This window comes from Aplidium turbinatum, chromosome 14 (assembly GCF_918807975.1).
Source record: "Aplidium turbinatum chromosome 14, kaAplTurb1.1, whole genome shotgun sequence".
NCBI classification, from domain to species: domain Eukaryota; kingdom Metazoa; phylum Chordata; class Ascidiacea; order Aplousobranchia; family Polyclinidae; genus Aplidium; species Aplidium turbinatum.
In genome coordinates, this window is record NC_137485.1 from 9,570,384 (window position 1) to 9,591,225 (window position 20,842).

The 20,842-nt window shown below is 38.0% G+C and overlaps 1 protein-coding gene across 2 annotated transcripts; it reads left to right on the plus strand.

Annotated features, from left to right (window-relative positions):
- The first annotated feature begins 35 nt into the window (after nt 1–35).
- LOC145783667 (leucine--tRNA ligase, cytoplasmic-like) lies at nt 36–20,458 on the plus strand. Of its 2 annotated transcripts, XM_082595554.1 has the most exons (27): nt 36–165; nt 1,016–1,149; nt 2,059–2,227; nt 3,206–3,308; nt 3,721–3,911; nt 4,215–4,349; nt 4,806–4,915; nt 5,356–5,467; nt 6,844–7,002; nt 7,516–7,689; nt 8,341–8,490; nt 8,978–9,132; nt 9,520–9,664; nt 10,125–10,267; nt 10,913–11,055; nt 11,646–11,773; nt 12,931–12,994; nt 13,361–13,491; nt 14,900–15,043; nt 15,402–15,542; nt 15,966–16,106; nt 16,280–16,368; nt 16,588–16,684; nt 17,128–17,262; nt 18,146–18,259; nt 18,879–18,993; nt 19,750–20,458. In XM_082595554.1, exons 1-27 carry the CDS (start codon nt 160–162, stop codon nt 19,956–19,958), a joined length of 3,537 nt encoding a protein of 1,178 aa, XP_082451680.1. In that variant the 5' UTR covers nt 36–159; the 3' UTR covers nt 19,959–20,458. The 2 variants fall into 2 exon arrangements, with proteins under 2 accessions (XP_082451680.1, XP_082451679.1); XM_082595553.1 differs by lacking the exons at nt 36–165; nt 1,016–1,149 and adding an exon at nt 1,331–1,392.
- Nucleotides 20,459–20,842: the final 384 nt, after the last annotated feature.

Consider the following 20,842-nt stretch of genomic DNA (forward strand, 5'->3'; position numbering starts at 1 on the left):
TTGCATCAGCTGGAAAAGACTGAAGGGAAGAGGTTGTTTCTTGAACTGGTAATAATTTGGGTTGTGGATTACTGCACTTATCCAACTTATCTCAGCAGCTGTGTGCCCATTAGCCAACTCTTATTTCAAGTTGAATTTATTGTTTGTGGCGGTTTGAGTATGGCGGTAAGTTTACTTTCATTCTTTCAAGGTTGTTTTTTAATCAATCAATGGTTGATTTGTCAGTAACAGGAACATAGTACATATTTGAAAAATGCAAGTAATATACCGTACATTAGCAAGGTTGTGTTTAGTGATGTGAGAGGCAATTCTTTCCAATGAAAATAGCTAATTGTGCTAGTATATGCAAAATAGCAGTACCACCTATAAATAAAAAGTAATGCTTGTTTTTTCTAGCGCTCTAACCATCGCGGAATTCGTAGCTTTTCAGCGCTTTACAAAGCAGACAGTGTCAATTTACAAAGCAGACAGTAGGCTATAGAGGTGCAACTGAGTACATTATTACCTAAATCCATTCCATTGCTGAGTAGTAGAATCGTTTGGTGTGCACATCTCATATGCAGTGTCTTTGGCGCTTCAACCATTGTTTAAAAATGTCACCACATACGTGCACTGTTCCATAGGCTATCCACCACTGATTTTTGTGGCTGAGCAATCCTTGACAAGGTGATATAGTATGCATTGCCAAGTGCCAAGCTGTAATCACATCCTATTACCCATGTCCACTTGAATTTCCGGTACTCATAAATCACATCAAATTACTTATTAGTTGCATGAAATTACTCATGTAACTTACCGTCGATGTGCCCAAACAACTAGGTGAATCACACATCAGTCCCTTCAAATTCCCCATAAATGCAAAAGTTTGATCAAAGTACTCCCAAATCAAGCTCAATTAATTACGAGTCCAGCTGAATCACACTTAAGTCATGTTGAATAACCCCTGTCCAACCAAATTCTATTTGGTTTTGGATGAAACGAATTTATTTCATTAATATTTATTGTCACTTGACAGGATTTTGCTGTTCAAAGGAAAGGGACATTCAAGCTTACAGCACTGCAAAAGATAGAGGCAGAAGCTCAAAAGAAATGGGATGAACTTAAAGTCTTTGAGGAGGATGCGCCAGAGTTTGGTTCTGCAGATTGGAAGTAATCATTGATTTATCTGGATTTAGTAATTTTTAGTGATATGTTTTACTGTGCTGATGTAAATCAAAGATTGCATTGATAAAAATGTTGTACATAAAAACGATTGTTTTCAGGCCTCTAAGCTCCTGACGGCCATTGCGGCTATGGCCGTCCAGAAGTCGTGAAATGGCCTCCGAAACTACCGTGCCGGTAGGCTATGTTTGGTCACCGGCTTTCACAAGCCAACATTTCTCCATTCCTTTGGTATAAGAACATTTTTCTCTTCACTCGCAATCACAATCTTTTTTTTACAAGGCAAAGTATGAGCGTGGCTGTCGACCTGTAAAAACTCAGACTAACTTTACACCTACTTAAGAAGCAATGCATTTAAATACAACTGCAAATATGTTTCAGGGCCTTGTTTGTAAATTGTTCTTATCTGAGTGGATGCAACAACACGATATCAATTCACAGATTTTTAAAACATGATTTTTTAACGGATTTTTTGTTTTGGCTGCTGGGCATGAGAATTTGGCTGCAGAAAGAAGCTCTGGTAGGCCATGCTTGGTCGCCGAAAAAATAACGAGCTTGGAGACCTGGTTTTGTTTTTGCTACACAAAGTGTCGTTTATTGAGTGTCGCTTGCTGCTTTGTACTTTTTTGTTTACTGTATGTTCCTATAATCATATCCAGTTTAACCGCTTCCTTTTAATTGTTACCGTATCGTAATTTACAAATTGAGTAGATGTTTATATTGCTATATAGCTAGCATAACCACGCATACTGTGGTTGCTTTTGCAAATGGAACTTCAAAGTTGATGGCATTTTAACAAGACATTGAATTTGTTTCTCCTCGGGTTTAAATCACTATTGAGAATTGAATTTACTTTTTTGCAATTTTATAATTTATTCATTCATCTGTTTGTTTCAGCAAGGAAAACTATTTCGTCTGTTTTCCTTATCCTTACATGAATGGGCGTCTTCACCTTGGTCATGTGTTCACTTTGTCTAAGTGTGAATTCGCTGTTGGATATGAACGTCTTCGAGGAAAAAAATGTTTGTATCCATTTGGATTTCATTGTACAGGAATGCCCATAAAGGTATGGGCTGATTTGAGAATATGCCTGTAGTGTATATGATCCATTGATCCAGTATACATTTGTTACACATAAACCTTCCAACCAAGTCTCCTCCATAAACTTACATTTTCGAAATAAAAGCGTACCGGTAATTGCAATTGCAGTAATCAAAATTTTATTCAATAAACAAAAACTTTAAGAGAGGGTTCCTTGAATTTGTAGCAAATTGCAATTGAAAGAATTGTACAAATTTTTGTTTGTGCTTGATGCCAGTCTTGGACAACTACGATTTTTAGCGTTTTGAAATTATATATATTATAATTAGAACTATTCAAGTTTTCTCAAAATAGATTAGCATTAGAGGTACCTAAGTTTTCACTAATTAGAGAATTTAATCTACATTAGAATTAGTTAGACACAGTTATCACATGTCTTTTTTTATTTGTTTATAAACCCCAATATGGCTACTCTGGATCAAAGTGTCATTCCACCATCACAGCACTAAAATCACTCAGGTCATAATAAACATTGTGACATATGTGATTTAATGAATTAATTTAGTTTTTAATGACTTTGCTTGCTGCTAGTGATGAAATGATAGCATGGCACTTTGATCTTGATCGTTTTGTTGCATTTTCATTGCACGAGGTTGATAGGAGCGTAATTTTCTTTCATTTGCTTAAAAGATCCGTTAGAAAAAGTAGAATTTTTTGCAAAAATGGAGATAAGATTAGAACTGCAATTAGAGTAAACAAGTTTTTACCAATTAGATTAGAATTACCGATATTTCGTTTTTATTCATTAAATTAGACCTAGTTGTCCAAGTCTGATACAAACAACTGACATTACAGTTACACTGATTATAATGCTGCCATCATAATTCTTAAAAACCTTTTACTCACAGACTTTTTTGTTACTTGACTATTGTATGCTATGGTAGGCTACCGAATTTTCTTCTTTAGTGGAAAGCAATTCAATATTACATGAGTGTAATTTTAGGCATGTGCTGACAAGCTGAAAAGAGAAATGGAAACATTTGGCTCACCTCCCGTATTTCCAGAAACAAATCAAGTCAAAGAAGAAAAATCAAGTGAAATTTCAAGTCAGTGTGTTGATTTGAACATTCATATATAATACTGTATAATGATGCTGTACAACCAGTTTTTCTCTTTGTTTTACATATTATGGGTTTTGTAATAATTGTCAGTGTAATATTTTTGCTCATGCAGTATCTTCAATAAATTACAAATCATTAGTATTTTTGCAACAAATTTTTATCAGTCCGTTTTTGCAAAGTTTTTTAGTTAGATCTTTATAGAGACAGTGGAATTTTTGCACAATTAAAAAAATTGGATAGTTTTTGTTTAACTGTGCAGTGTGGTGTTTACGTGAAGTAGTTCAAAATATTTCTAAAAATTGTTTTTGAAAACCAAGATTTGATTGCTTCGGTACTTTTACTAAAAAATCAACACAAGAGCGTGAATGGTCAATAAGTATCGACATGGTTTTTGCAGAAATTGTTGACAAGTCAAAAAGTAAGAAAACGAAAGCAGCTGCAAAAACTGGAACTGGGACATACCAGTGGCAAATCATGCGATCACTTGGAATGAGAGATGAAGAAATTGCGTTGTTTGCTGATGCTCAGCATTGGCTCAAATATTTTCCTCCCCATGCCAAGCAAGATCTGCAGAAAATGGGCTCCAAGGTTAATGTTAGATTTATTTTAGTCTGATTTTTTATTTGTTTTATGTGCGTTTTTTGTTTGATACACTGTTTGCAATCGTCCAAATTTTTGCAAAGATCCAAATTTTTCTCAGATTCTTTACGAAAATACGAATTCTTTACTTTTTTTTTTATAAAAACCGCACTCTCTCGCTTCAGCTCAATACAGGGTTTATTTGAGTGTTGTGCAAATGTCCTTTGCAATTTTGGTGTTCTTCATGCTCTTATCTTATTTTGTTTTGTTGCTTTGCGTCTTATTTTGATGCTGTAACATTATTTTTTACAGATTGACTGGAGAAGAAGTTTCTACACCACGGATGCCAACCCCTACTATGATTCATTTGTCAGGTGGCAGTTTCTCACCTTGAAAGATCGAGGAAAGATCAAGTTTGGGAAGAGACACACCATATTTTCTCCGTTGGTATGTGACATAAAGCTGTTTTGTGATATTTGCTTTTTTTGGACCATCTGTAAAAAGCGAATTATTTGATTAACGTTTTCACTGAAGAAGCAAACTGTTCAGAAATGTTTTTTAGGCTTCTCATTAGAAACACAACTTTTATATAAAAGTTAAAAGTCTATTAAGAATCTTTCTCCTCTCACTTGGAGTCTTCATGCTACCAGGCTCATGGAGCTTGCAACATTATCAAAACCATGTGATGCATTCCTAATTTCCAATTTTTTGCATTAAAATATACATATTCCTACCGAAACCTAAAGATCTGAAAACAACTTTTTTCCACAAGTCTTCTTGTTACTGTATTACAAATGTGTGCAAGTTGCATATAGCTGTCGTATTAATCGTTTTAACTGCTTCCTTGAAATATACTGGTTACGGTGATCGAGGCACCGTCACGTTGTCCAACTTCTCGTTCAGGACGGCCAGCCTTGCATGGATCACGACCGCCAGTCTGGTGAAGGAGTTGGTTGTCAGGAATACACTCTGATCAAGATGCAGCTCATGGAACCGTATCCAAAGAAACTTGAGTAAGCTGCTTGCGTGTGCTGTCAAATTTTGTCGATTAGGCACAGTACGTCAGGGGTAGGCGAACTCACATTACCATCGGGCAAAATATATTAATTGTCAACAAATCGCTCAATATCGTTATTTGCAACACGACAATTAATAGCTGACATCACAACTAGCAAATTCATTGTCCTTGGTACTGATTCTACGACTCCAGTTGTTGAATTGATGTCAAAAACGATCAATTTACTGCTTGTGATGTTGTCACAAGGCAGTTGAGCTATCAGAATCGGAGCGTTTTCGATGTTATTGGTACAGTATTTATCTTAATTTTAGTACGCGTGAAGTTTAGTAACTCTGTCATGAGATCCTTTTTATCACTTAGAGAACTAGAAACGTTCTTTGTGGCATGTAGTTACACTGGTTAACCGACGTGATTTAATCCATGTACTGTTTCCAGGTCTTTATCAGGAAAGAAGATATTTCTTGTGGCGGCAACCCTGCGACCAGAAACCATGTTCGGACAGACGAATTGTTGGATAAGACCAGATATGCCGTACATTGCATTCATGGTGTGTTTTAAAGTGTAGCAGTATCATTACTTATAGGTTCAGCCGTTCAGCTGCAAGTAATATTTAGCTGAACTTAGCTGCAGCACATTACCAGCGCATTTTCACTGTACGTTCACTTATCAGCACATTTTGACAACATGTTTTCAAAAAGGTTAATATTTTTGCAAAAATGATAAATTTTGCAAAACTTTTCACAAATTTTCAAACTTTAATAGCGCACACTGCACAGGTGTGCTTTTTTTCTCCAGCTGATTCGGTTAATACAATTTTTGTAGAGAGGTGACTTTTTTAAACCATAGACAATTAAAACTTAACTACCGGACGGCATTTAACACAATATAATAACATGAAAATAAACTATAAATTACAAACGTTTTCGGCCATACTCATGTTAGCCCTTTTCAAGTACAAGTTTACATACAAGTTGACTTGTTCGCACGACGCGGACTGTACAATTGTACATACATTGGTATGTCCACGCGACATTTGGCCACAAGAGTGAGAGAGCATTTGGATTTAACTGCTCTCAAGAGAAAAAGTGCCATTAAAGATCGTATAGTCGATTGCGAAATTTGTTCAAGCAATATACAGTATAAACCATCCCTGGAGAATTGTATGTAAATGCTTCACCGAATTTGATACTAAAATTCATGAGGGTTTGCTCATAATATATTGCAGTCCTCGTCTCAATAGGCAGTTGTTTGCCGTAGGCGCCTCCTATTTGCTAAATGTCCACGTAATTTTGCGTCATTGATGTGTGTTTTTTCCTAGGCAATTAAGCGTCATGTGATTTTGCATCTCTGCATCTCATCATCATCTGCCTTGCCGTTTCATTCTCATGTGTTTCTTTTTTCGATTTTTGTTTATGCAGATCAGTCTTGTAATTTCAATTGATGAAGAACATCAGTCAGTTTGTTACTTGAAAAGGGCTAACATGAGTAGGCTAATGAGTATGGCCGAAAATGTTCGTAATTTTTAGTTTCTTTCCATGTTATTATGTTAAATGACGTCTGGTTGTTAGGTTTTATTTGATTATTTGGTTGAACGTTCGACTTTGTGCTCGAAGAAACTTCCAGATCAAGCTTCGGCTATCGGGCGTGTGTTTGAGCAATGCATTTCAAGGACCGCTCTCCATTCAGCAGCATTTAATGGATGGAATGATTTACAGACAACACTTCAACAACAATCGGAACAACAACAACTGTGTCAATCTGGGTAACCAGACCTGTGTCAGTGGTTCAAAGCCTCCACAAGTATGCGAAACTGCCAAGAATAACCTATCAGACGCTTTCAAGTCCGAGTGATAAAGATTCAAACTAACCTACTTCTCTTTAGTCTTAATTTTGTTCCTTTCACTTTGATCATTCACATTTTAGATGGCGAACGGCGAGGTATTTATTAGCACCAGGAGAGCAGCAAGGAACATGTCCTTCCAAGAAATGACTCCATCACAAGGGAAAGTAGACATCCTGGCAGAACTGATTGGTCAAGACATCATGGGGCTGCCCCTTAGTGCTCCTCTCACTTGCTATAAGGTGACATTGATTGGCTGTCGGCTGTCATTTCAATCTTATTTTACAAAAATAGGAGTTTGGTTCGAAAACTTAAATTGTTAAAAACGTATTCTCAACCAGCAAGTCGTTTGCTTTTGGACACGTCTAAAAACGTTGAATCAATGTACAGTAAACAAGGACTCATTTTCTGATTGGGGAGCTTAGCGTTTTTTTTATATCAGTTCCTCGCCCCCATTGTTGAAAGCTTACATTTTTCCACTTCAAGCATTGCCAGCACTCACGCGGAGGCAAAATTATGACGTAGTTTCTTTAATGACGCGATCTACGGCTTGGTTCACAAAGTTACAACCAAAGAAAAGTTTAGAGGCTTTTTTTATTTGTGAAGTTCAGCGGAGTAATCCAACCCGGTTGAGGCGTTTCCATAATCCCTTTTCTATTGTTTTAAAATAATTTGTAAAAAAATGTCAACTAAACAACAATTTAAATCAGTATAAAACGACGAAACTTGCCTATCACACTTCATTATGTGCGAAGGTTATCTACACACTGCCCATGATGACCATTAAAGAAGACAAAGGCACTGGGGTGGTGACAAGCGTCCCTTCCGATGCACCAGATGATTATGCGGCATTGTGTGATCTGAAGAATAAGCCACTTCTCCGTGCCAAGTTCGGCATAGCAGACGAAATGGTGTTGCCATTTGATCCTGTGAGTACGGCATTTCGTCTACAAGCCCTGTTAAAAGTGAAACGGTTTCTTTTGAGGTTTTTTAAAACATTTAATACACTTTAACTGCTACTTCCAATTAGCTAATTCCTGAATGTCGAGATAGGGAAAATGCGCAAACGTGACCTAACAATTTATTCAACCGACAACTTATCGGACGTTTTTTTAAGCAGTTGTTAAGAGGAATTGACAACAAACGTCACATTGGTGTCGTCACGAAATGCTGTTTCGGTTGTCGTTCAACAACATGATTTATGTGATTTAATTCAAGGAGCAGCTGATAAAATGACCAATGGTCTTTCGCTGCTCCTGGCTAATCAGATTGAATTGTTCAAACATCCTTGGTATCTTGAAAAGGGGCATGATTGGAATATTTTCATTTAAGCGTAACAATCCTTAAACGTCAGCAACATAGCCTGGAGGAAAAAGCTCTGATACTGCTTGAATAATTGAATTAATGCTCTGATACTGCTTGAAAGGCCGCCAATGGTTTACCAGGACACTTAAAGGCATGCCTGAAGGACATGAAGATTGGCTTCCTTACTTTCTCATCTACATAATCTAAATCTTTTACGACAGATCTTTAGCCGGATGCGATAAAAAAAATGTTTTAAACTTCGTTTGTCTTTTCAGGTTCCGATTATCGACATTCCCGACATTGGGTCGCTTGCCGCAGTGTCCGCTTGCGAGAGGTTCAAGGTTCAAAGTCAGAATGACAAGGATAAGCTAACCGAAGCGAAAGATCTCGTTTATCTCAAAGGATTCTATGAAGGGAAAATGCTGGTGGGCTTCCATTGCGTCTCATGCTGTTTTTTTTTTAAAACGATATGCTACGCACTTTTTATGTTTTATGATTGCTTCTGCGCATGATTGCATGACGCATATATCATAATATTAGTCAGGATACACACTTCGGTAGATTTAAAAGACGCGCTCTCACTCTTTTATAATTCCTGAAAGGCGATGCTCTGATCGTCTTCCTTGCAGCGTGGCATTCACGCAGCCATTGAAGGCACGGCTTAGTTTTCTTGCCACTCAATTCATTGGAATGCATGTGGCACTGAATAGGGTACGGCCTGCCTTCTTTCCCGAAGCCTTTTTAATAAGTTCTGCTCTACCGTCGATCCTTAGAGTGCAATAATCGAATAAACAGGCCAAGAAATGTGTATAAACACCAACAACGAAAGATATGACCACAGGCATTGTTTTTAAGTTTGTTTTTTTCACAAAACTTTGATCTTTTTACACCAGTGCTCTTTCCTGCATGCAGGTCAAAGGATTCGAGGGGCAGCGAGTCCAAGATGTGAAGAAAACAATCCAAATACAAATGGTGAAAGATGGTGGGGCCGTTCTCTACATGGAACCAGAGCGGAAAGTTGTCTCCCGTTCTGGAGACGAGTGCGTGGTAGCTCTCTGTGACCAGTGGTGAGTCATAACGTTTAGAGTTTTTTTTTTATCTAAACATGATTTTGTGTTGTGAAAGACTGTTTGAAACGAAAAATTTTTTTTACAAGGAAATTTATTTGAAACTAAGTTATGTCGAAACGAAATTTCGCCACGTGCATTCGAATAGTTTCATACACACCTAGCGAATCTGACGCAGAAATCTTCTGTTGTGTGGAAAACAGACAAAATTTTGTCGTGAAAAAAATTAGCAGTGCATCATTTTCCAAGGCTCACTATTTGCAGTTCATGAAACGGTTGGTTTTACTAAGCAATGTTGCTTGCAACTAAAACGACACTTTAATAGCATTTCTGTACTCTGCTGCAGAGGCTCGTCGATTTCAAACGATTAAATCTTTGTACTTTTAGGTATCTTGACTATGGCGAAGAAGAATGGAAAGCCAAAGCTACCCTTGCATTGGAACAGCTCAACACCTATTGTGATGAAACGCGGCGCAATTTCATTGCTACTTTGGACTGGCTCAAAGAGCATGCTTGCTCCCGTACATATGGGCTAGGTCAGTGCATTTCAACTGCTTTCAATAGCTCGGCACATCTTGCTCTGTAAAACAACTTGAGGAACAAAAAAGCAGAACATGACACACTGTCTGTTGTTGAAGCCCTGCTGCCCAAGGAAGACATGCTAAGCACAGATAAACCATGAAGAAATCTAAAACATGTTATTCGTTTGATTTAAAGATTATTGCTTGTGGACGACTTTTGTTATAACTTTGTGATATGATATGAATTAATCTTTCTTAACACTTTGACAGGATTTTACTGCTTATTGTGAACTCTGCTGTCGAATGGATAGATTTTGTAGCTTGGTTAATTTGCAGGTGCCGATCAACAGCTTCAATTGAAACGCATCTTGTATTTTTTTCCCGTCCATTACGTACTATGCTGAATTTTGATTGTCAAATTGCGATGCACCTACAGACTCTGATTTGTTGATTAATTGTGAGCACTTAAACCTAGGCACAAGGCTTCCTTGGGACCAACAGTGGTTGATAGAATCCCTATCGGACTCCACGATCTACATGGCTTACTACACTGTGGTTCATCTGCTGCAGGAAGGCGTGTTTGATGGTTCGGAAGGCAATGCTTTGGGAATTCGGTAAGCCTGATTTTGTATGAGTCAATTTCTACCAACTGACACTATTTGGATAACTGAAGTCGTTGAAGCCAATCAACAGGTCTTTAGGAATTTCCTTATACCGTCTAGTTGTTTTTTCCTCATCACATTTACTTGATTGACACTAAAGGCCATCATTCAGAATTTCACCGTAAGGCTCTACTATGAAGCCGATTAAAGTAATAAGTTCACAATTCCCTAGCTTGCAAAAGTGGTCTGTTTGCATTTTCCTGGCAGAACCTCATTATCTTTTTACGGTTAATTTCCAAGCACCGCCCTTCTTTCCTTCACTAGCCACGTTTGGTGTGGAAGCTGTGCAGCCATGTTGGGAGGTGGACTGAAGTGGACATTTTGAATTGCAGTCGTGGCATTCAGACGTTGCACTAACTAAGGAATGATCGGTGTTGATTTTATGTGTTTTTTCGTATGAATGAATCAGGAAATATCCGTTCTTTAAAAGCGCCTTTCTCTTGTAACCATCTAAACAGCCGAAAGTATTCGCCGCAAATATTCCGGCCACGTCGCATCGTGCCAATTGTAGCAGATGTCACGATGCAAGACTCTATGAATGAGCACTTCCACTGGAGCGTTTAAGTTAATTTGGTTCTGGAAACCTTCTCTTTTCAGTCCAGAACAAATGACCAGAGAGGTATGGGATTACATTTACTTCGAGAATGTTCCATATCCTAACACTGACATTCCCAAACAAGCGCTGGACAAACTGAGAAACGAGTTCAGATACTGGTACCCTCTTGACTTGCGTGTATCTGGTGAGTGTATCTATAACAACTATCCTTTGCACATAACTTAAGGCGTGAATCGTATGTGCGCTATTTGAAAAAGGTGTTTTTTGAACAAAAAAATCATCCCTGAAAAAAGTAGGAACAAAATTACACAGTAAACAGTAGTTTGCATTTAAACTCCTTTCATGTAAAATTTGTGCATTTTATTTTGATGTACGACTTCGCATGGTTGTAACTTAAATTCAAGGCATGTTTATTAATTCTGGAAGATAGCTTTAACTTGACTTCTGATTATTTCAAATGATTACAAATTTTGCGAAAAACTCGAATGAAAAAACGTAAAAAAGTTAAAAGATTGACGACAAACGCTTTGACTTTCGTACGCAATGATTTCATGGTAATGTGAAGAGGATGTTAAGTGAAGCTACGTAAATTAATAAACGTTAAGTAATAATACATATGAATTACAAATAATAATTAAACATACACTAGATATGACACAAGTAGATTATGCAAACTTGTAAACATATATGGAATATAAATAAATGTCGAGTGAATGAACCCACCAACCAGTTAAGTAATAAATAAACAAATAAAACTTTGTTGGTAAATTTTAGGGAAGGATCTTGTTCCGAACCATCTCACGTACTTCCTCTACAACCACTGCGCGATATGGCCCGGCCAGAAGGAGATGTGGCCCAGGGCGGTCAGAGCAAACGGCCACTTGCTTCTCAACTCTGATAAGGTAGGTTGCTAGTCGAATCTTTTTATCTTAATTCAAGCAGTTGTCTACTGAGGGAAGATGCTTCTTGTCGGCGAAATTAATTTAATTAAACTGGCACGTCCCAGAGAGCAAATCAGTCGTTTGGTTACATTAATTCAACGTTTGCAGACGTTAAATCAATGTAAAAAACGACTGATTTGTTGTCTGGAATGTTACGTATATCTTTTGCCGTTTTGTTACTTCTATTCGCTCGCATTTCTTATTTAAACCAATTGTTCAAATGCTTGACAATGGCTAAATGTGTAGCCGAAAACGTTGTATCGTGATAAATCCCATGGTGTTGCTTGGTATCGTTTGCTTATGGTTCAACAACCCAGCTAGCAAAATTGAACACTTTCACATTAATTTAACGTGTGCAGACGTTGAATCAATGTGTAAGTGTTCAATTTTGCTAGCTGGGAAAGTAATCTTCAACCAAAATTGTGTTCTTCGAGTGCAATAAAATCGGGATGTGTGTAACTGTGTATCCAATATATTACTTTTTGGAATTGCCATATGACAATAACCCGCTTGTTTTTGCATTCAGCAAATAAAAGCTGTTCGTTTTGCATCTTTTTTGTGTCAACGGATTGAAATACAACAACTTTTGTTTGCTCAGTAAGTTCAAACTACTTGGATACCGTAGAACAAAGGCTCATAAATCTGGGTTGGTGGTTTGGAATGTAGCTGCTACGTACGAAACCTCGTTTGAAACCCACAATGTCAACACACTTCAATTTCTTAGTTGAAGCCGAGAACTGTCTGGTGTATTTTTACTTGGAGACAAATCTAACCTTTCAATGGCTTCCCAGAACTGCAGACGTTTAATCAATGTAAAAATGACGGGTTTTGCTGTCTGGGTTTATTTTGTTTGTGCATTTCTTCTTTATTCACTCTCAAGTCATTAGAAGTTGACCATTTTTTACATCGTATCAACATTGATAGTTGTACTGTTGATTTTGGTCACTTAGCGTAGTTGTGGTCCTTGAGATGCGTACATACAACAATGGTCTAGTGGGCTTAAGATAAGGAGTATGTGGTCACGTCCGTTGTTTCAATATTGTGAGTTGAAAAAGCGACGGGTAGAGACGAAATTTCCAACTTGAAAAAAAAACGCTTAAAAACATCTTTTGTTGCAGATGTCCAAGTCTACTGGAAACTTTCTTACCTTGGCAAACGCCGTGGAAAGATTCTCTGCAGACGGTAGGCTCACGACAGATTGATGAGGGCTAAAACGGTATCAGCAAAACAGGTTGTCTTTTGCGTATTTAACGTCTAGTGACGTTAAAAAGACGTGACAGGAACTACTTGTGCTTGTTGAAGTATATTTTGTTGCAGCATCAAGTTTAAAATTGACTTCATAATTTCTTTGCTTTTGTATGGATAGAAATATGTCAAGTGAAAGTCTTGTCAATTTTGCAACGTTATTAAAATGTTTGATGATAATGATTAAAATGTTAGTGCCCAATTTTTGATGATCACTTTTTGCAAAACCGATCCCAGAGAGCCTTTTCACATCTAGTGTCAGAAGACGCGTAACAGGTTTTGTTGACTTGTATTTTTTTGAAGGTATGCGGTTAGCTTTAGCCGACGCAGGAGACGGTATTGAAGACGCAAATTTCGTAGAAAAAATGGCCGACGCTGGAATACTTCGCCTCTACACGTGGGTAGAATGGGTTAGAGAGGTTCTCAATGGAGACGTAAGTATATTGCTTGCATGTCCACTTTATTCAACGTTTCACCATCATTTAAAGCCTATCAAAATGATTAGCCTACAACCCCCCCAGCTCGCAAAATTGGTCTCTTATATATGGATTCAACGTCTGCTAACTGGGTCTCTTTTATGTTAACCTTTAATGGTATTTTAAAGAGTGCAAAGTGTAAAGTAGCAGTTGACATTATATCTTCCCTTTACGGTGCAAAAACACCAATATTATTGGGTTTTGATGTTATGCGTTTGTGCTGTCCCAATCATAATATTTTTGCTCAGGGTGGTCCAAGACTGCGAGCATGAAGGGCCACAATGAAGTTTAAGGAAAACTTTACAGGCCACATAAAAAAATATTTTTAACTTGTTTGCCCCAAAAAAGTGATTTTCAGCGAGTGAAGAAGGTACAACACATAACACATCAACAAAATAGAAAACCAAAACAATTTATTTTTTTGCTTTTGGTTATTGTGTCAATATCTGCCGTAAGTTCGTAGGTCGACCAACGCAAGCAGGCATGCAGTGTTTCATCATCAACTATTCTGTTCCTTGTATCGCTTTTCAATCGCTTCACAAGTGTGAAATTGCCTTCGCAAATGTAGACTACGTGCTACCGAACAAGGAGCACGTCTTCAGTGCAAAGTCTTAAATTATAACTCCTTCGGAACGGAAATTACTTGCAAGCACACCAGACACTCTGGTGTACCATAGTTCTTGGCAAAAAATGTCTTGGACTGTCTGTTTTCCTCTGACACTTTTCTTTTGACACTAATTTTATTATTAAATTACTTCACTTGACTAAATAGCCAAGCTAGCACCTAACTTACGACTGGATTTGAAAGTCGGTAAAAATCAACACAAGTCCGTGTCGTTACAAATCGCGGAAAGAAAACTATTGACCTGCACTTTTTTTTTGTCGAGTCCAGGCTTACGCCGGTGATTGAAGATTTAGATTAAGTGGACGGGAAGGCAAGAAAGCCAATCTTCGTGTCCACCTTCAGGCATGCCTTTCATTAAGTGTCTTGCCAAAGACACAGCCGCATGCTCTTGAGCGATGTCGAACCAGCACCCTTTCGAACGTTGTTTCAGGGTTCTCACCACTCGGCAATGCAGCCGACCTGCACTTTGATGATGTGCGACTTGTTTAGGGCAATGGTTAACGCATTGCATCATCTGGGAACTTTGCACTGGAATATCCAGCATGCTGGAAGTGTTCGTCGGCCGCACAAAAGCCGGGTTTGGACCACCCTATTTTAACTAATACAACATATTTTAATTCATAATCTACATTGCATAGACGCAATGTCTGTAATTCCATTGTCAGCAATAAAAAGTACATTGATTTGAATTTCAGAAAAACTTTACGCTGTCGAGACAACTTTTCATAATGTTGTGCTTAGATTCCGCTGCGAGATGGCGCTGCTGAGACTTTCAACGATAAAGTCTTTGTCAGCGAGATGAATCAAGGCATCGATGCCACGAGGCAACACTATGACAACATGATGTACAAGGAAGCCCTCAAAACCGGTTTCTTTGAGTTCCAGGTGTGACTGGCAATTGCTCATTTCTTCTTTTGAAGCATAATTTGATACCTCAATAACCACGTATCAAAGAGCGAGTGTTTTCAATACGTATGCATTGGTGGAGACCATATTTTGATGTTTTTTTAATTGAAGCACTGTAGTATTGTTCCTGTTCAAGAGTATTTCCTGGCCTCTGTGTCATTCTCGCGAATATGCCATGTCGGTTGTTTAACAAGAATAACTGTAGAAATGGTTTCAACGTTATAGGTTCGCATGTCAGCACTGCACAGTGTGAGAAAGTGATTTACAGATTTGTTGAAATTTGCAAGATTTGTTAAAGCTTCAATTTTTTAAAACGACAACCAACCCCCACTTTCAGATGTCACGTGACAAATACAGGGAACTGAGTATGGACGGGATGAATCGGTCGCTTATAATGAAGTTCATCGAAACCCAAACGCTCCTTCTTGCCCCAATATGCCCCCACGTGTGTGAGTATGCATGGGGCTTGCTTGGAAAGGTGGGTTTTAATTTTTGCATGTTTTGATGAAAGTTTAACATTGTTTTGTTACACAGTACGTCACACACACAATAGTTTTGAATCGTGTTCAATTCTTGTTGTAAACGATTGCAATTTCATCATCATGCATTGTTGGAAGAACGTCAAAAAGTGACTTCTGAAAAGCCGCGTTCTTGTGATGTCATTACTCTAAACAAGGGATGCGCAATAATTGTCAAAATCAAGATGCAAGTTTGAAAATCACTCGGTAAATGCATTCGTGCTGGTTTCCTGATCCCTTGAACATACAATCAAACTTTTTTCATGTATCTTTTTCGACTTCAGCTTTCTCGATCATTCCCATCAGCAAGCTTCCCGACGGATTCATGGTTACTTTAGCTAAGTCTTAATACTTGAGCATCAATGGTAAGATTGTTCTTACAGCCCAGCACTATCATGTACGCCACGTGGCCTGAGGCAGGAAAGGTGAATGACGTTTTGGTAAGCGCGTCAAATTACGTCATGGACACTGCTCACGATCTTCGTCTGCGACTGAAGAATCGTCTTCTCCAGAACAAAGGCAAGGTGAGGTTGTCTTGACAACCAAGTTGAGTGTTAAAATTGTACTTGTTTTTGACACCTTGTAACAAACTTCTGTTAGTTGACTTATTTATGTTTTAATCTACTCAAAAAAATTAGGCTCTGGGAATTGCTTCACTATTCCTGCTCAGATGAATATCTAATTTATGTTTTTGTAGAAAACGACCGTAGAGAAGCCAACACACTGTGTCATCTACGTAACCAAGACTTACCCGGAATGGCAGAAGATTACGCTGGAAACTCTAAGGTGACAAATGTTTAGTGTGTAGTTTGCTGTGCTTCAAAATTGCGCGATATCGCATCACAATACTGCTCTTTTGGTATGAATGGCTTTCGCATTATCATTACCAGTTTTTTGAAGGATTTTTGCCTGGTTGAACGAATGAACGACTGAACGTGTTATACTGTATTTTACTGGATGTCTATCGGCAGTGTTCATCTTATCAATTCCAGTTTGTCATCACAGATCGAAATACGATGCAAACAGTGGGACATTTGCTGAAAACAAAGAAATTGCAGCGGAGTTGAAACAGAAACCCGAGTTGAAGAAATATATGAAGAAAGTAAGCTCTTCAATGATTTGTATCCAGGAAGTTTTTTAACCAAGCTATTTGTAAAAATGTTGCATCTGATGCCATTTGTTGATGCAAATGCATCAATTTCTGCTTTAATCATGCTTGGTTATAGTTATACCCTCGTTCACATCACTTTTTAATGATTTTTTTTTTGTTAAATGAATATAGTCTTCAATGTTGTATAAATAGCTTTGGGGTTGTCTTTCTCTTGCTGTCCATCTAAACAGAAACGACTTTTGGGCTTAATTTGCAAACGGTGGTCTTTGTATGTGAAAACTCTATTTCAATGCAAATCATTTTTGCAATCTAAATATCAACGATTTGTTTTCCATCTCGATGTCTATTTACAGCCACTGAAGACCTGGCGTTTGGCAGCCATAGTTCTGAGCCGGTTATTTCCGGTTTCCACCTGTACGTCTTGTGTATTTCAGGTCATGCCTTTCGTCGTGTCTGTCAAAGGGCTAGTTGCTCAAAATGGTGTAGAAAAAGCTTTAGCTTTGACTTCTGCCTTCGATGAATGGAAGGTTTTGAGTGACAACTCGTCTTACCTTACTGACACTTTGGAGGTAAGGAAGGCTTTCATGTCATTAATATAATTGCTTGTGTTCAGTTGCAAAAAGTCCATTTGCAAACGTTGCATTGCTGCAATTTTTAGAAATTGTTCTTTACGAATTAGTTTGTTTTCACATGTAAGTGTAACACTGAAAACTGAAAAGCTTGGGTGTTCATCAGGACAATTATCGTTTCTAGCACTAGTTGCAACGTTCATCTGATGAAAGTGAAGCAATAAATCAACCTGTTTATTGTTGCTTTTACTTTCACTTTCATCAGATGAACGTTGCAACTGGTGCTAGAAACGATAAGTGTAACATGTCATATTTTCGTAAGTTGCAGCAGTAAACAGGATTTCGTGCAATGCACGGCGTAGCAATAAAAGGCTTTGAAGAAGCGTGCTGTTTTATCAAACCGAAGCAAAGCGTTTGACGCTAGTAATCAACTTACCCATGCTAAGTTGCACAGTATAAGCTGCTTCAATTTTGAAAAAGTAACAAGATTATCTCAATGGATTTAATTAAGCAAAACTTTTTCAACAGCTTCCATGCTTCATAAGTAAATATTTATTCAAGCACAAGCGATTGTTATCAACAGTGAATGAAAGCATGTAATGATGAATTCACACATTTGGCACACGGTTTAACAAACTAAATTTTCAGATTTAGCCTGTGACTACTTTTGATTGGTGTTGCAGATCTTATAATTTCTGTTTTGTGCCTGTAAAACTTACGAGTCTGTCCAAACAACCGTTATGTAGGCATTTTTTTAACATCACCAGGATTTACCCCTTCTCATTGGTTGGGGTGCCGGACATCTGACGTCACAACTGACGTTTACTTTTTAATAATGGTCCCTTTGATGGCCAAAAGTGAAACGACATCATTTCTTTTTCAGCTTGATGGTGTTCTAGTTAAGTTTTCAAGCGAAGGGAACGCGAAGATACAAGAGGATTGCTCCCCTGGCCACCCACTGTGCGAGTTCATAGTTGTCCCTGCTGTGCAAGTGACTGTGAGTAGACGTACCGTTGTGGATTGAAGCATTGGACATTAACAGTAAAACATCATATCTGTTACTTGCAGTTTTGTTGTTGTAAGAGTTGTGCTTGCTCAGCTTATTGTTTAATGTTGCATATTTTCTTTGTTTTCACGACAGAAACTTTTTACTGGCACCAAGCCACTGCCAATAGCGTAATGCCTCTGCAATGCCTAAACAAGATTGAGCTGGCGCTCAGCTTTTGAGGCCTTTTTGAAGTATAATATTGAATATACCAAGGTGGCGTCGGATCAATGCATTGTTGGTGATATTGCATCAACAAATCATTATCTAATGTAAGTCCCGTGGTCACTTCATACCAGCTGTATGTGGAACAGTAAGAATGCTTTAAAGCAATGACTGAATGTAAAGCAGATTAGAAGGATTTGCTTAGCGTAGTTTAGAGCAAAAATTGACAAATTTTGCTTTTTTACGAAATGCACACGACGACATTGATGACGTAGCATGAGTAAGACAATCATCGTGTCAGGAATGCCAAAAAGCACTTTCGACATTTGTACAATAGCTGTAATGTTCTTCAAACGCATTGGAAAATTGCTTTTGTATAAATGACTAATGTGCTTTTTTTCATCAGGTACTGAACCCCCAACAAAGCAGTGCACACTTTACGGTACGAATACCAGTGAGAGACAACGACACCGCAGGGCAGATCTTGGCAAGACTAAGGAAAACAGATCGTTTCATCAAAGGTTGTTGGAATGTTATGTGTGATGTCACTAAGTTTGTGTAGTGATCATTGGAGTCACTGCGATGCAAGAGTCACCAGGGTTGCCAATTAATTTTTCTATCAGTTTACTTAAAAAACTTTTTTCAAACGACACCAAAGTATCATATTGAAAATGTAATCATTTAACAATGTAATCATAAATAAACGTTACCTTGTATCGTTTAACCAAAGTTTAAATAGGCTTGCTCGTCTTTATGCTTTTCAATGGTTGTATCGTGAATTTCTAGGATAGCAGTACCAGCGTTGCCTGATGCTGATGTGATAGCAGTATCAGCATCGACAATTAAATGACTGAAGGTTGGCAACCCTAACATTCTCAATGTGATATATACTTTCGTATTGGTAATAGTTGTCTGGTAGATTTAATTGTGGCTTTAACGTTTGGACACCCAGTTAGGCTACCCTTTTGTATCGATAAGTGAATTATTTTTGGCAACCTTGGTAACTCCTGGATCGTTTCACTGGAAAGGCAAGCACCACTAAAAGTCACCCACTGAGATTTTTGATGGAAATGCATGAAGAAAGGCTTATAAATAATTTAGAAAGCCGTTCACTAAGTTTTCTGTATGAAACCCAATATGAGAATTGCTGGTGTAACCACTTTCACTGAAGACAAATGCTGATTGGCCTAAAAAAATTAATAAACTTCAAACCCACAGCAGCGTAATTTAACACGTTTTATGTGTTTGTTCATGCTTCTTCTTAAATGAATCAACAGACTCCAACAAAGTCAGCCTTCTGAGATTCGATAATCCGGTTGCTGGGCCGAGATGTCTTCCAAATTTTGAGGAGCCGTTCAAAGGAAAGACACCGATTGATTCAACAGCAACGTTTCAAGTTGATGTTGACAACAAAATCGTCAAGTTGCAAACTAATGCCACGTCATCAGTTGACATCGCTCGGACTTTGATCTACGTTGTTGAGTGATAGTGAAATTTGTCATTTAATACCCATTCCCTGGTTTAATTAACAATTTTTTTGAGTTGCCACTCAAAATATAGCGGAAGGAGTGTCGTGACCCAATAGCTTTGAGATATTGGTTTCTTGCAAAAGATTTGATGCCGTTTCAATTTTCCCGCTAATAGGAAATCGAAATGCGACATGCTGTGCAAACGCGTTCTATGACGCTTTTTGGATTACCAGAATCTTTATTTCGAGTTATAGATCTAAGTTATAGGTTTAAAAATGTCATAGTAGGCGTTGTGAAGGGAATGTCCACAATGCAAGACAATGACGACTTTTCATATTTAAACAGCTATTAACATTTTTAATCCATTTTATTTCGCAAACCATTAGCAAATTTATGGTCTAGACACGTCTTAATAATCAAGAAAAGTTTGTTGTTTTAATGTGGTGATCTCTGCGGCTTTGCTATCAAACTGTTTTGGATAAGGGGTCTTTAAAACATGAGAAATAAAACTAATATGCCTGAAGTTTAGTTTGTGTCTCTTTGCATTTGAAGTGCATGTGTCCAACCAACTTCAAGCTGCTGGTATGAACTTAATAGTAGCCTACACTAGTAGTGTTGGAAATTTATAAACTATGGGGGGTCCTGAGATGCTGATATCTCTTTAATAGTAGTCTGCAAACAACAAAGTCGTTTTACCTTTCATCTGACCCGTATTCCCACACCGATTTCACAACCAGGTTTCGCATCTGATCGCGAAACTGGGAGCAGTTCAGACGCACACAAGATCAAATTCAACAATGTAGCCTACTTAGTAGGGATGTTCATTTTAGAATAACGGATTCCTCAGAACCGGTTTCAAATTTGAATCAGATCCAGGGGCGCCGGAACGATTTTTGACTGG